Source organism: Pyrgilauda ruficollis, unplaced genomic scaffold, assembly GCF_017590135.1.
Source record: "Pyrgilauda ruficollis isolate IOZ18807 unplaced genomic scaffold, ASM1759013v1 scaffold40, whole genome shotgun sequence".
Lineage (NCBI taxonomy): Eukaryota > Metazoa > Chordata > Aves > Passeriformes > Passeridae > Pyrgilauda > Pyrgilauda ruficollis.
The window spans coordinates 4820204-4834555 of NW_024525490.1; the positions used below are offsets into that span (position 1 = coordinate 4820204).

The window sequence follows — 14352 nt, forward strand, 5'->3', positions numbered from 1 at the left end:
GAAAAAGCAAGATCCTATGTGAAGAAAAGCAGCAGAGGAAAGAGAAGAGTTTGAGCAATGAATTACAGAGGCAACTGGGATTTAATTTGTGAATTCAATTAAGTTGGAGAATACAGCTGCTTTCTAAAAAGACAGCAGGACTGAAACTAAAAAATATACCATAATGAAAGAGACTGTTCCGGTCTCAGAATATTCACCAGAGACACTCCACAGTATGAGAGCAGAAGCAAATATCTAGGAGTTCACAAAGTGGAATCTGCAATGGAAGTGTTTAATTCTAAGTATGTGCTTAAATCTTTGTTGAATCAAGGCCAGATGTAGCTTTAACTAAGTCTTCAGCACACAAAAAAAGAAAACAGCCCATGAAGCCAGAGATGGAAAGAAGGAAGTGAGCATATTGCAAGTGAACACATTGATACATGATGCTTTACCAACACACAAGTATATGCTGTTTTGCTCACTCAGGTTTTGAGAAATCAGAATCCTTCTCTTTAAGAAAAAGTGATAAAAAGTTTTCTACTTGTTTCACCTGGCAGAGTTTACCCAGTCTCTCATCTGTCTGCAGATTTCACTGCAGATCAGTATCATTCAGTCTTCTACTAAATTGTTTCCTATGCATATAAAACAAAAACAAAACCAAAAAAAAACACACAACAACTTGACTGTGTAATATTTTGAACAAAAATGCTGAACAGCCTCTGGAGATGGGGAGGGAGAAGGAAGAGGAAGAGAGTTTTCCATTTCTTCCAGTATGCCAAAACCAAATTTCAGTGTTCCACAAGGTCCCCATGTACAAGGTCCCCATGATCAAGGCCACTAGGAATGGTGATAATCACATCAGCCCAGTGCCTGTGAAGCGAAGGATATAAACCACAAACAGGGTATATGAGCAAACATTTCTCAACCAAAGTGTGTTAAAAGGAAAATGAATCCAAGCAGAAACTGAACTCCATGTTGTAATCAGCCCTTTGTCAACTTGTTTCAGCAGGAGTCCCAGAGCCAGATCCACAGCTGCTACCACAGCTGGAAGCATGAAGCCTCCTGAGAAGCCAGTTGCAGACTCAGATGCTGCTGTTTCCTGTTTATTATTATAGTGTAAGTTTGCATATAATTTACCATGTTCACTGCAGATGTATTTATTTTTATTGGATGTTTGTGCTAAAATGTACATGCCTATCATTTGATGAATTCATATTAAGGTTGATCTATTCTGTCTCTTTCCAAAGAAAACCATTTATTAAAAACAGGGAGTCTTTACTGTAGGGAGAGAAAAAAACACAAAGAAGTGAAGAGAGAGAGAAAGGAGATTCCTCCAGAAATAGATTCTCCAAGGCAAGTCCAAAATGTATAAATAAAGCCAGGATCTTTTTTCCACATTTGATTTTAAAAACAACTAAAAACCCCCCCAAACACCCTCCCTCCTACCCACCCCCGAAAAAGAAAAAAGGAAACAATCTCTCCATGTATTTAGTGCCCAGTTACAAGTAATACACATCCTTTTCACAGTGAATATACAGAAAAAATATTTGTTAATATTTTTAAATGCCAAAAAAACACTATTAAATTATGAACTATGATAAAATACTGAACTACGTTCTACAAAATAGTTACTTCTCTAAAAACTAACCAAACTGCTACAATAATGAAGGGCCACTAAACTGTTTAACTTTCAATAACTCTCTGTAGTTACCTATGGAGCTATCAGTAATATAGTATCAAGCACATCACAATTTCATATTAACATTTCACTTCTGATTTACCCTACCCTTTAGGAAGACATGGGGATAATTTTTACTTCCCACAGAGATCCCTCTTTTTTTTTCCTTCTTTTTTTTAAAAAGCAGCTCTTCTGGCACGCTATTAATATTTTTTCTCTGTAGGTACAAAACAATGGCTAAAAGTTGGTAGAAATTTATTCCTCAGGAAAACCTTCACATAGTGCAATCATCCAGTATGACAGAGTCAGTACAATGGCTCCAAGAGCCTTTTCTTCAGCTGTTCCCAGTAAGAGAAATTCACTAAATCCCTTATCCCAGCAATCTCTGGCTTAAACTTCTCCAGGGCACTGATTCCAGCTGGCTTAATACTGTGTAAGCCTGCAGATTTGTTTACCATTCACATACAAAATCGTGTTCCTTTCAAGTCTATTAAACACTCATCTACATTTTGTTGTTTCTATAACCCCAACTATAGGCTCACTTATAGTGACATGAAGGTGTTACACTGGTTTTACTATTTAGAAAAGTGGTAATAGTATAAATCACAATATTCTCAAAATAACTGTGAGCATGCTGAACTTCGCAGTGTAGTCTTTACAATAGGCAGTCCAAAGCAATGCGAAAAAACATGCATTTGAGCCCTAAGTATTCCAGAATAACAGAAAATATGAGCTCTGAGTTTCTGGCTGTATTTGTAAGGCACACACAGCTTCGAACTGTATGATTTGTGCAAAACCGAATTATTGTGTTTATCTTATGGTATTTCTAATTACATCTAAAAGATCTGCTAGTATAAGGCCATCCAAATATCTCAACTTAAGTTACTTGGGATGGACTGTAATACAAGAAGAAAAAAAGAACATTGTTGAACTGAATTATAAAAATCTGATTATCTTGATAAACAGGAGTTTTAGATAATCAGGATAATCAGGATAATCTTTATAAACAAAACAGGCTTCACTATTAGTTTCTAAAAACAATTGTTGCAAGTACATTAAAACAAAAAGAATTTATTCTTCCACATCTTTCTTTTCCAAAAGAAATCCTAATATCATTAACACAAGACAAAGATAACTAAAATAAATTCTTTAAGTCTTGGTTACATTTTGTTTAATATATATTAGCATCAAAATGAACCAATAATTATTTCCTATAATCAACAAAGAAGAATGTTGGAACCTGTAAGCTTTATTATAGCATAATATAAAAGGTGGTAATAATAATAATAATAATAATAATAATAATAATAATAATACACAACATTGTTTGTTTATCTATTTGTCAAGGAAAAAAATATTTCTATATTTCAAGTATATAAACCAGTATTAGAATTATGGACAAACACAGATGTAAGCCAAATAGTGATACATTTCAAAATGCTTTTATGTACTGTGAACTGCACCATACAACTTATTCTTAAAAGGCACAGGACATAAACAAAGAAATTACATAGAGCAGTTTAGAATTAATGTGTGATTGCATGTACTTTAATTTATGAAGCAGCAGCTTTGTAAGGAAAGACCTCTGAGGTATTCTACAGCAATCATTTGCATCTGTTTTTTTAACACTGAATCTCTAAATATTTGCACGCACATTCACATTTGAACAAATGGCCTTAAAAGGGCTGTTCACATAAACATTTTTCAGGTCTGGAACATAAATACAGCTTTTAATTGCTGACCATGGAGAAGTGTTTTTTTAGTAAAGGAAGAAAAGTACAACCTTTCAGGCTTACATCCCTGGTTCATTTTTTGTTAGGAATAAGGAAGTCCTATATAGTATTGAATGTTTCAGAGTGAGATAGTCTGATTTTATGTCATGGGAAGGACCCAAAGCACCATTTTTGGAAAAGAGAGAAAAACACCAGTCCTTGCTTCCTTTACTGTTCTATCTTACTAATTGCAATTCATTCCTGGGGTTTTTTTAATTTTGGAATTCATAAACTTCAAAGAATCTAGCTTAATGGAATACATTAACTTGGAAGAAACTAGCTTATTCAGAGTTTACTTAACATTTTCTTCATACCTATATTCATGACACACAAATTAAAGGACAACCCAAGTGACTACTTCAATTACCATTTCCCACAATTTTTATTAATCTTGACTGTTAAGACTTAATTTTTGATCACTAAAGTTGTGATATCTTTAATAGTACTTGAATCATGCGTTGCAAGGTGCAAATTTAAAACCAGCACTATTTTGTGTCATTTTACATGTAAAACACACATAGCAGTAATTAGCTGACCATACAGTTCATAACTGATTTGGCTGAGTGTCTTCACAGAGTGTGTCCCAGATGTTATTGTAAAGTTTTTATGCATGTATTAAAAAACTCCCAAACTAACTCAAAACCCCAAACAAAAACCAACAGAACCCCGCCCCTTTATGATGCTAATAAATGGTCAAACTTCTAAAACCATATGCAACATTTCAACTCTTCATAAACATTTGAACTGATTCAGTAAACATTTAGAAAACTGCGGACTGTGCTACAGATTTTAAATGTGACAGCTTACAACATAAATTTTCTGAATGATGATGGAGTCAATGTTAGTGCAGCTGTAGTAACAGTAAGACATGCAAAAGCTCAAATTTAGTTTCACCTGTTTGAGTGCATTTTTCATAAGATTCAAGTATTGCCAATGATTTATGCCCACTACATAAATTGTAAATTGCCAGTAAAAATAGGAAATACAATTTGAACCCCTTAAAATTATTTTTGGAAGTATTTTTCTACTGCTCAAATAAGGAGTTAGGGCAAGGTACTAAATTATCCATTTCCTGCAAATAAATAACACTTTAAACAATAATAGTGCTTTAGAAAAAAAACAATCTCTGTATTGAAATGAACACAAATACAGTTTATGCATATTGTTATTTTTATTACTTTAGTAAATGTAGCAAAATATTTAGCCTACAAAATTTATATTAGAATTTAAAATGTGTAGTCCTGGGAGCTTGCTTGAGAAACGGCTGTGGGTTTTGGTGATGTTTCTTTAAATCAACCAATGTCTAAAAGGGTGATTAAAAACTAAGTCCACTGAGTAAAAATCTTTCTCTGTATAGTCAACAGCTTCATCTTGTGATACCTTGCAGCACAAAGCCTATTGTTACATTTCTTCTATTCCTTGTAATTTACACAAAACACAAGGTTCTAATCCTTTGCCTATGCGGAAGTAGAATGGGATTCACTTGTTCTTATTCCTGATATCAGAGACAGTCATCCACAGCCTAGCCTTAGACAGGCCACGTACAGAATGACCAACACCAGTTGGACCTAAACGCCTTTGCAACCAAAAGGATGGATCATCCAGACAGTGTTTCATCTTATCCTGTGGCAGGTACTTTTAAAAAGCACATACATTAGACCACAGCAAGAAGGTTGCCTAATTCCCTCTAGTAACTACTAGAAAATTTAGGATGACAAACTCAGGCTTGTTGTGTGGTCATGCTCAGATGTGCCTCATGTTACAACAATAGTGAAAAACAATATATAATTATTGCCAGTAAATAATTTCTACACAACAAAAAACCTGAAACTAATCTTCTTCATTGAGTAACAACCAGGCAAACCATGAGCACCTATTCAAAATACTGAATTTCAAAAAAAACTTGTCACAAACCCTTGACTGTCTCAGCATTTAAAAAAAACTGCATGGAATCAGGATACCAAAATGCTGTTTATTGTATCTGTCACTAAAAGCAGCTTCCTTAGCAACAGCTAAAGATGGGATCAAAAATCACAGAGTTTAATAGCTAATTCTTTTCTGATTCATTTCCAAGTAAAAGTCACCTGGATTGCACTGAATATTTCTGTGAAATCTGTTTAACTTTTATGTTCTGATTATCTTTTAATTCTTTTCATTGAGGAAGAGAAACACAGAGTTTTATCTCATTAAATACAATTAAAAACTTCAGAAGTCTTCCAAATGTACTGCAATATTTGGGAACTAATGAACTACTTTCTCACAAGTACTAATCAATTCCCTATAGTAGTGCAGGCTTTTCTACCAGAGAAAATCATAGTTTAATTTTCTAGAATTAAGTCTGAAATGTCAGACTGCTTCCATAACCTCCCTCCTCACAAGCACCTGAAATGTTGTAAACAGATTTACTTGCTTCCTGGATTGGGTACTCAAAACTGATGATTCTTCTTTAAGGGCATTTTTAAATTTTTTTACTAATTGAAAGTTTTAAGTCCACCTTTTAGACCTTTTTTTCAACTGCTGGGAGATCTACTATTAAAAAAAAAAGTCCTTGTGAATCCTCTATTTCCATATTCAGGCTTCTGCTGTTTTTTTCTGGTCTTCAGAATTCTACTCAAGAAAATCCACTGGAGCTTTAAAGAAAGTAGTGAAGTAAATGGACACTAAACAATCCCTTTTGATTATTGCTTCTGAGCAATCATTCTGTCTCAATGCTTTCCATAGGCTCTTGTAACTGCAACCCATGAGGACTGCATCTGAATGAGTATGAATAGGAAGGGACACAAGTCACAGTATCACAATACTTTGCAAATATTCTCTTTAAAACATATTTGTCTAGAGTCTGATCCATAGTACTATTTTATTTCTCATTAATTACTACTTTGACTCCTCAAAATCCTGCCAGGATGGATTTTTTAAAATCCAAATGTATGGGGTTAACCAGTTCTCTTTTATCTGCTAACATATAGTGCTCAAAACCTTCTTTCCAATACTTATACTGAAATTCATATTTAGTGGATACTGAGACTTATTGCCTCAGAAAAGGCTTTTTGCTATGAAATAAGGCTCCATATTCTGCAGTTTAGATTCTCAGCAGGTTTTTTAGTAGATTGTCTACTTTTTAATTGAGTTATAGTAGATGACCTGGAAAAATACCAGCAATTCTCTCTTCAACTTTTGGATTTGTCGAAGTGTGTCATTAGTCCATCATCTTACCTCTTATGCCTCAACTTCTATTTTTTACTGGACAAATTAATATGCAAACTAATACAATGTGATGAAGATACACGAAACATTCACATAAATGTAGCTTCTTTTCAATATATGTATCTTCTCTATCTAGATCCTTTACATCATTACAATCCCACTGATGCCAAATGATTTTCTGCCTTTTCTTTTATGTACCTTTTATACAACTTTAATGTACACTCAGTATTCTTGGCATGCATACTTGTAATTCCTTGAATCTAATAATTTATCATAGCCCTAGTATTTTGTTAGGCCAGGAGACCAAACATCCTAAAGGCCTCATAGTAGGAGGCCAGAAAACCCCATGCTATCTTGGGAAACCAAGATCCCAAACCTAGTAACTCTCTAGAACACATCCTGTAAACTAAAGATTTGTCCATCCAGGGGGGAATTTCACGAATGGGGGAATATCACAACATTCATCCAAGCCTCCCATTGGGACATCCTTGTTAGATATGCTAGTTTGCAAAGTCTATAAAACTATACACGGATTTATTGTGTGTGTGCATTGTGGCACATTCCACCTTGGTGAAGTGGTGCACCAATAAGGAAGGATCCTTATTAAAATACCAAGGTAAAACCCCTTATCCCTTAACTATGTCTAACTATGGCTCTCAATTTTCTAAGACCAGGGAAAGGCATCACCACAAATAATCACCAAAATTAAATTATTCTGTTAATGGCTATTTGACTCTGAATAATTCACTTTTCCTGTAAGCCTAAGGAAGAAAGCTGGAGTGCACTTACATGATTTTCATTCACAACTTTGAATCTGCTCACTTTGCAGCATATCTGATATTAAGCATTTCTCTGTTGAAGTATTCTGTAACATACTGCACCTGGCATGACAGACTCAATAAAATTTTCCTGCATATACTGTATGAAGTTTATCTTATGTTTGCATATTGCACTGAAATTAGAGATATCTCTACTGGATACACAAAGTAAGCACCTTCAAAATATAATCTGATTGTATTTTCCCTCAGTTCAATTATACCCTTTTTCTTCATCTCTGTACTGTTCTGTTTGCTTCACCACCTGGTTCTTGATATTCCTCCCTTTTATCTCTTTGCCTTGTTTTTGTTCTTTAAATTATTACCTTTTTTTTTCTGTGTTGTTCTGTTTTAGCTTTTCTGCCTCCTCTCTCTTCTTTTTTTTTTCCTTTTATTTTCTTTCTTTTTCTGAGTGAAGAAAAATAAAAGCCACATGGTTTTTCAGATAGTAGATAATAAATGTTTGGGAATGTTATAGAATCCTGTCATGGGAACAGTTACTTCCATCACATCAGTGTATTGGTGCCATAATAATTGCTTCTGGTATGTTACAAATGCAATAGACATAATCTGGGGACGGGAGGGGAAAGCACCATGCTGCCACTTTTTTAAATGTATGAAAACTAGTGCACAGAAGATAAGTTAATATTTTAAGCAGAAAATCAATCTACAGTATACCACAGGGGCTCCTTCATCACCTACAATTTACATCTTATAGACAAGTTGCAAAGTCCCTTTTTTGACATCCTCCATAATTATCCAAAAACTTATACAATACATAGGCTTTGAGGATGGTCTTTTGCTTATATTGTAGCATTTAGTTGAATTTTTTTAGTTAAACACAGGTATATAAAACAGAAAATATCTCCTGACATGCCTAGACATCTGAAAAAAAACAGAAAACAGAAGTTTAGTGTAAAAGTGTTCACAAGTGGATAAGATTTGTTGTTATACACTTGCTGTTTTGTCTGAGTTCCCTTAACCACACTTGTCTGGGGACCTAAAGTTCAGGCATCCCTGAGGTTAATCTTCCTGGAGAATTCAAATTGCTAGTTATGTTCTCAGCTCAGAATTTAGTTTTAGATAAAATGTGATGAACATTGGTGGCAGCCAGCTTTTAAATAACAGACCTTTTATATGAAAAGTGGCTAAGGGAGGCAAATCATGACTCTACTGGCAGATTAGCAACTGGAAAAAGTATTTAAACTCTGGTACAAGTTACTATTCTTTAATAAAGTGAACATCCCTACTTCTCTATTTGGTGATTTTTCTCCTGAAATATACCCAGGCTAAGGAAAAGGAATCTGAGCATTTATGAGCTATCTTTGGTTGGCCCATGTGTGCATTTGAAAATCATAGAAACACAATATGGTTTGGGTCGAAAGGGACCTTTAAGATCACCTAGTTCCAACACCTCTGAAATGGGCAGGGACACCTCCTTGCAATAGATCAGGCTGCTCAGAGCTCCATCCAACCTGGCCTTGAACAACACCTCCAGGGATGCAGCATCCACATCTTCTCTGGGCAACCTGTGCTAGTGCCTCAAGATACTCACAGTAAAGAATGTCTTCCTAGTATCTAATTGAAACCTACTCTTTCATCTTGAAGCTTTTCCTCCTTGTTCTGTCATTACAGTTCCTGATGAAGAGTCCCTCTCTGGCTTCCCCTTGATCCCTATGAGGTCTCCATAAAACCTTGTCTTCCCCAGGGTGAACAGAGTCAACTTTCTCAGCCTGACCTTGTTAGTGACATGCTCCAGTGCCTCTGCTGGACTTGCTCCAACAGTTCCATGTCCTTCGTATGCTGGGGAACCACAACTCTATGCAGCACTCTAGGTGGCATCTCATCAGAGCAGAGTAGAGGGGCAGAACCCCCTCCCCTGCCCTGCTGGCCGTGCTGCTTTTGATGCAGCCAGGACACTATTGGCTTTCAGGGCTGGGAGCACACACAGCTGGCTCAGGTTGAGTTTTTTGCCAACCAAAACCCACAAATCCTTGGGTTGGACAAGATGATCTCCAGAGCTCTCTCTCAACCTAAACCATACTGCTGTTCGGTGATCCTCTGGAACACAGCTATAACTAGAAGTCAGATTTCCCTTTCTCCAAACAAATGCCCAAACATCCACAAACTGTTGTGAAAAAACGTGTGCAGTAGCATCAATTCATCACTATTTCTGGAGCAAAGAGAGAAACCAGTATTTATTCCCAGACTGGTTTCCACATACTTAGTCTCTGAAGTATATACTTCTACCTATTTTCAAGTCCAGGTAATTTTTGAGCATGATGTAGTTTACACTACTAATAATCCTCAGGGAATCCCACTGCTGAGTTTCTCCTTGAATCTATGTGAGCCCTTCTGCATTCACAAGAACCTTCACAAATAATCTTAGGTAAGTAGCTCTTACCTGTGCTGCAAAGAAAATGGAAATGAAAATCTATACTGTTCAACAGTGAGTACCATTCAGGACAATTTTAAGTTGAAAAATAAATGCTGGGTAATTCTTGAGTTTCATGCAACGGAGACTCAAAAATTTCAATGCTTGGGTTTTCAGGATAACTTATATACAGAGTAAGTTTTTTCTTAGGAGTAAATTTTTCTCACTTTCATACTTTAATGCTGCAATGTATATAGTGATATATTATGAATTCTACAATAAAATAAAAATTTGTAGGGCATTTTTTAAGGTGCTAGTGTTACAAATTCTCAACAGCACAAATGAAATTTTATTCTGCCATCTGTGACAGTACAAATTAATTTTATAATAGACTCTCATAAATACTCCTTTATTTTTTCAATTTCCACAGCAAAAGTTACCATCAGCAGTTAAAAATGCAAAAATAACTAAATATATTCAAGTTATCCTAAAGTAATCCTAAAGTAAAGATTATTATTACAATTCATCTAGAATGTAAAAATGTGGTAATAAACCTTTCCACTGGAACCAAATAACCCCTGTAACAATGACTTCAGTATCTCTGTATTACTTTAGAATCTGTATATTTACCCACGCACTGGAATATTCATATTCCTTGCAGATTTAGTGACTTCTTCAAACCTTTCTATGCTTTCTTCAATTGAACAATTAATATTCATTTTGCTAAAAGATTCAGATGCTGCGCCAAATACCGAGACTTCTGTAGCTCCTGCTGCAATCTGAAAAAAACATTTCAAGAATCATAATACTATATTAAAGTATTAGATTGAGCATTTAATTCTGTACAACATTCTAAAATTTTAAAGTACATTAAGTATATCATCCATATCTAAAATATAACTTTAATTCAAATTTTTTTAAGCTATAACATACAGATAGATTGAATCAAATATTGAGATCATTCACTATGGCATATTTTCTGCCTCTTCTTAGCAATTAGTTAAACATGTGTTTAAAGTGATGAATGATAAAAGGAATAAGATGTAGGAATTCACATGAACCAGCTATACAAAATCAGTTATTAATACTTGTATATATTTTTTCAGAAAATGAAAGGATCATACAACAACTGTCACACTGTCTGTTCCTCCTGAATACCAAAGTCTCTCTCATGCTTGGGAAAGCTTTCTGTGTGCATATGCCTAGAGCAGCAACAATAACCAGCAGGGATTTCTTTGTTAGAGCCAACTCTAGAATCAAGGGCTCCATTGGTCTTGGTGCCACAGTCGACAAGGATAATATGGAAAATGTGTACATGAGAGTCTGCTGAGAGAAATCTTAGCAAACACCAGTCTAGAAAATTTGTAAATATGGTGACTTCACTGAAGGGGCAACTAGCCTGAGCTTGTATTCCATACCTCAGTAAATCAACTAACATGAGGCAAACTAGAAGGCTGAAAGGCAGCGGATAGGAGAAGAAAACATTTTAGCTTAATAGTTAGAATAGTTAACTAACTCTCCAGTCAGAATAATACTCTTGTTCAATAGAAAAGTATGGAGCTTTTGCCTTTACTCTCTGCTTCTGCAGGATAATGTCTAAAATTCAGCAACGCATACAGGGACAAATATTCTTTCAAACAGAGGGAAAAAACCATCAGCAAGGAAGAATGTAGAAATCATCTACAAATATTTTTTCATTGTTTTCCCTTCATTATATCACTAAATACAGCATAGAGATAAAACACTATTAGTTAAACTCATACAAGCTACCATTGAGACAAATTTACAGCACTATAATCGGACTGTTGACAGCTAAGTCAACTATGCACAGGATTCTGTTTTAACAGGTATTTCAGTATAGGAACTGAATGACAGACTAGACCACAAATGCCCATCAAGCAGTATGCTTTCCAAATACAGCCTGTCCTCCATCAGGACAAAAGCAGAAGCACTAAAAATTTTCAAAAAACAAAAGAAGTGCAAAGATTAGACTAACAATGTGTATATTTTAAGAAGACTGAACCGTTCCATTTTCACTCCTTTACACACTTCAAGTCTATAATTTTGACTATTTTGGAAGAACTGAAATAATTTAAACTTTCAAACCAACCAAAATGAAATCCAGAATTGCTATAAAGCTTTTTCATTTAAATGAATCTTTCCTCATTGTTCTTCAGTGTTTTCCACCAAGACCCTCTTCAGAAACTTTTCTAGGGCCAACAAGTCAAAGAGAAAGAACTGTCTTGCCCTTTATATACAAGGAATTTACAAAGTTCCTGGTCAATGGCTCCACTAAAATATGAGCTTAACATCACTCTGTGAATTCCCCATTTTTCATAAAGAAAATTGGGAGTTTTCAGTGAAAAAACTGTATCTTATTTCTGACATTAAATAGCTAGGTTCTGGTACTGAACTGAAAGTGTCTGAAACATAAAAGAGGTAAATGTGGACAGCACCTATAAAAGCACTTACAGCAGAATGAAAACCTTGAAGATTAGGAGTGAGAACAGGATACTGGACTCCAGGATGCCGATCAATGCCCCTCATTACTTCTTTGTGATCAGCCATCTAAAATAAATAAATAAATAATTTGTATTGATCAGCAGTTATTTTCTAATTTTATATAGCTAAATAGAAATTGTTTTAGACTGTGTTTTTGCCTTCATTACTATTACAGTTCATATGAAAAGTCTAACAACAAGGGGGTTAAACTGATTTTGTACAAATACTCTTTTGTAATTTCTTAACTTATGACTATTTGTGTTGTAATTTTAGATCTATGTGAATACAGAACTGGGGCTAAGACTTCAACAGTGTTCCTTTGTGTGTATGTGTAAAAATATAATTTGCATCATAAACTGACAGACTTATAATCATGCTGTTCATGAAGTGTTACAGCAACTTGAACTTTGCTTCACTGGCCTTAATAGGTGGAATTAACAGAATAACTGAGATTTAAGAAACATAGAAATCTTGAAAACTTCAGCACTCTGATAAATGCAACTTCACAATGTTAAGCATAACTGAACTTGAATTACTCAACACTGTAATCAGAACATTTCAAGACTAAACACATCTATTCTTAAAGAGACAGCAAAATCCAGATGTCTGCATAGTGGAATGTTTTAATATATTCACAAGTTTCTTTCTGAAACTTCTTTATTATAGCAAAGATCAGAGTACTTTTTTTCCTTACTCTCCCCTCACAAAAGAAAAGCTGCCTTTTTAAGATACTCTTACATTTTTACTCAGACATTCAAGATTAAATATACTCCCTATACTGATGAAGAAGATGAATGAAACACTTATTCACTTCATAAAAGGCAGATTCTTTAGAGAAACACATTTTCTTAAAATATGTGGGTTGAAAACAAGTATTTTTCAATGGTGTGCACACCTGAAAACAACACAAAATAAAACATATCCCTCTTATTTAATGTCTTAAAGATTCTGAGTTTTAAAAAAAGAATAGTGCACATTAAATGCTTTTTAAATGAGTTCTCATAAAAGCAAATCTCTCAAGCAAACACTATTAAGTTGGATTTCTGTTTCTTTCCACACTGGTGAAAAGTATTTTGAGAAGTATCATGTAAAAAGATATATGAACTACAGAGCTTTCATTACTCCTTACTTTCAGCAGGTGCCTTCTTGATAGCTATGCAGTACCACAATTCTAAATACATGGTATTAAATTATACCACACTATTAACTAAGAATACTGCTTGTAGCCTGGAATCTTCCTGTCACCAGCTTCCTTCTGTGAAAATGAATGGATTAAAAATATCAGAAAAAACTATGTACTCCTCTTCAAATATAAGCCCAATATGTATCTATAAGGAAGTGGATATATGGTACAAAAGGTATTCTATAGCCAGACACAACTCTCTTCTTATCAGGAATTAAGTGATAAAACAAAACTTTTTGTATTTGCTTCTATGTGAAGTAAATTGGTCTGATAACCTCACAAAAAACCTCTGTCAACACCTTAGTTATTTAAGAACAATTTTTCATTCCTTAATTTAATATTAGTAGCTACATTTCTCAGGGCAAAAAAGAATGTCTGAAAACAAATGATAAATTAAATGGCAAATGTTGGAACTAAATTTACTCTCCACAATTATAGCCTGTCTTAAAATATACTGGAAAACCAAAATGACACTTTTTCAACCAGTATAAACCTGCCAGATCCAAATAATATTATAAATATTAAATCTGTCCCATTGCTATTTTTCCTGTAAGTAAAATCCCATCTTTGCACATACTGCATGTTGTAAGATTTTAAATTGTAATAAAATACTTCTTTTCCCAATTTCTTTAAAAATAAGCTTCCTAATAGTAGATATTTATAATTTTTGGCAGTTTATGTTATAGGTGTGGGATCCTGTTTTATATGGCACCTTGCTACTGTGGAAATTTTTCTTTTAGATTTTTCAGTAAAAAAATATCTTTGCCAAAAACAACATTGGATGGGAAACCATAAAAAATTTAACATACTGAAACAGAAATAAGTGAATGAGTGATCTAAAGATA

At 34.4% G+C, this 14352-nt stretch overlaps 1 protein-coding gene across 1 annotated transcript in view; it reads right to left on the reverse strand.

Moving 5' to 3' along the window:
• HMGCLL1 (3-hydroxymethyl-3-methylglutaryl-CoA lyase like 1) overlaps window positions 1-14352 on the reverse strand; it is a 71974-nt gene that overhangs the window by 34637 nt on the left and 22985 nt on the right. Inside the window, exons 4-5 of the mRNA XM_041477449.1 lie at window positions 12295-12390; window positions 10453-10601 (exon numbers count right to left, since the gene is read on the reverse strand). Coding sequence (XP_041333383.1) covers window positions 10453-10601; window positions 12295-12390 — 245 coding nt within the window. The remainder of the gene's footprint in view (window positions 1-10452; window positions 10602-12294; window positions 12391-14352) is intronic.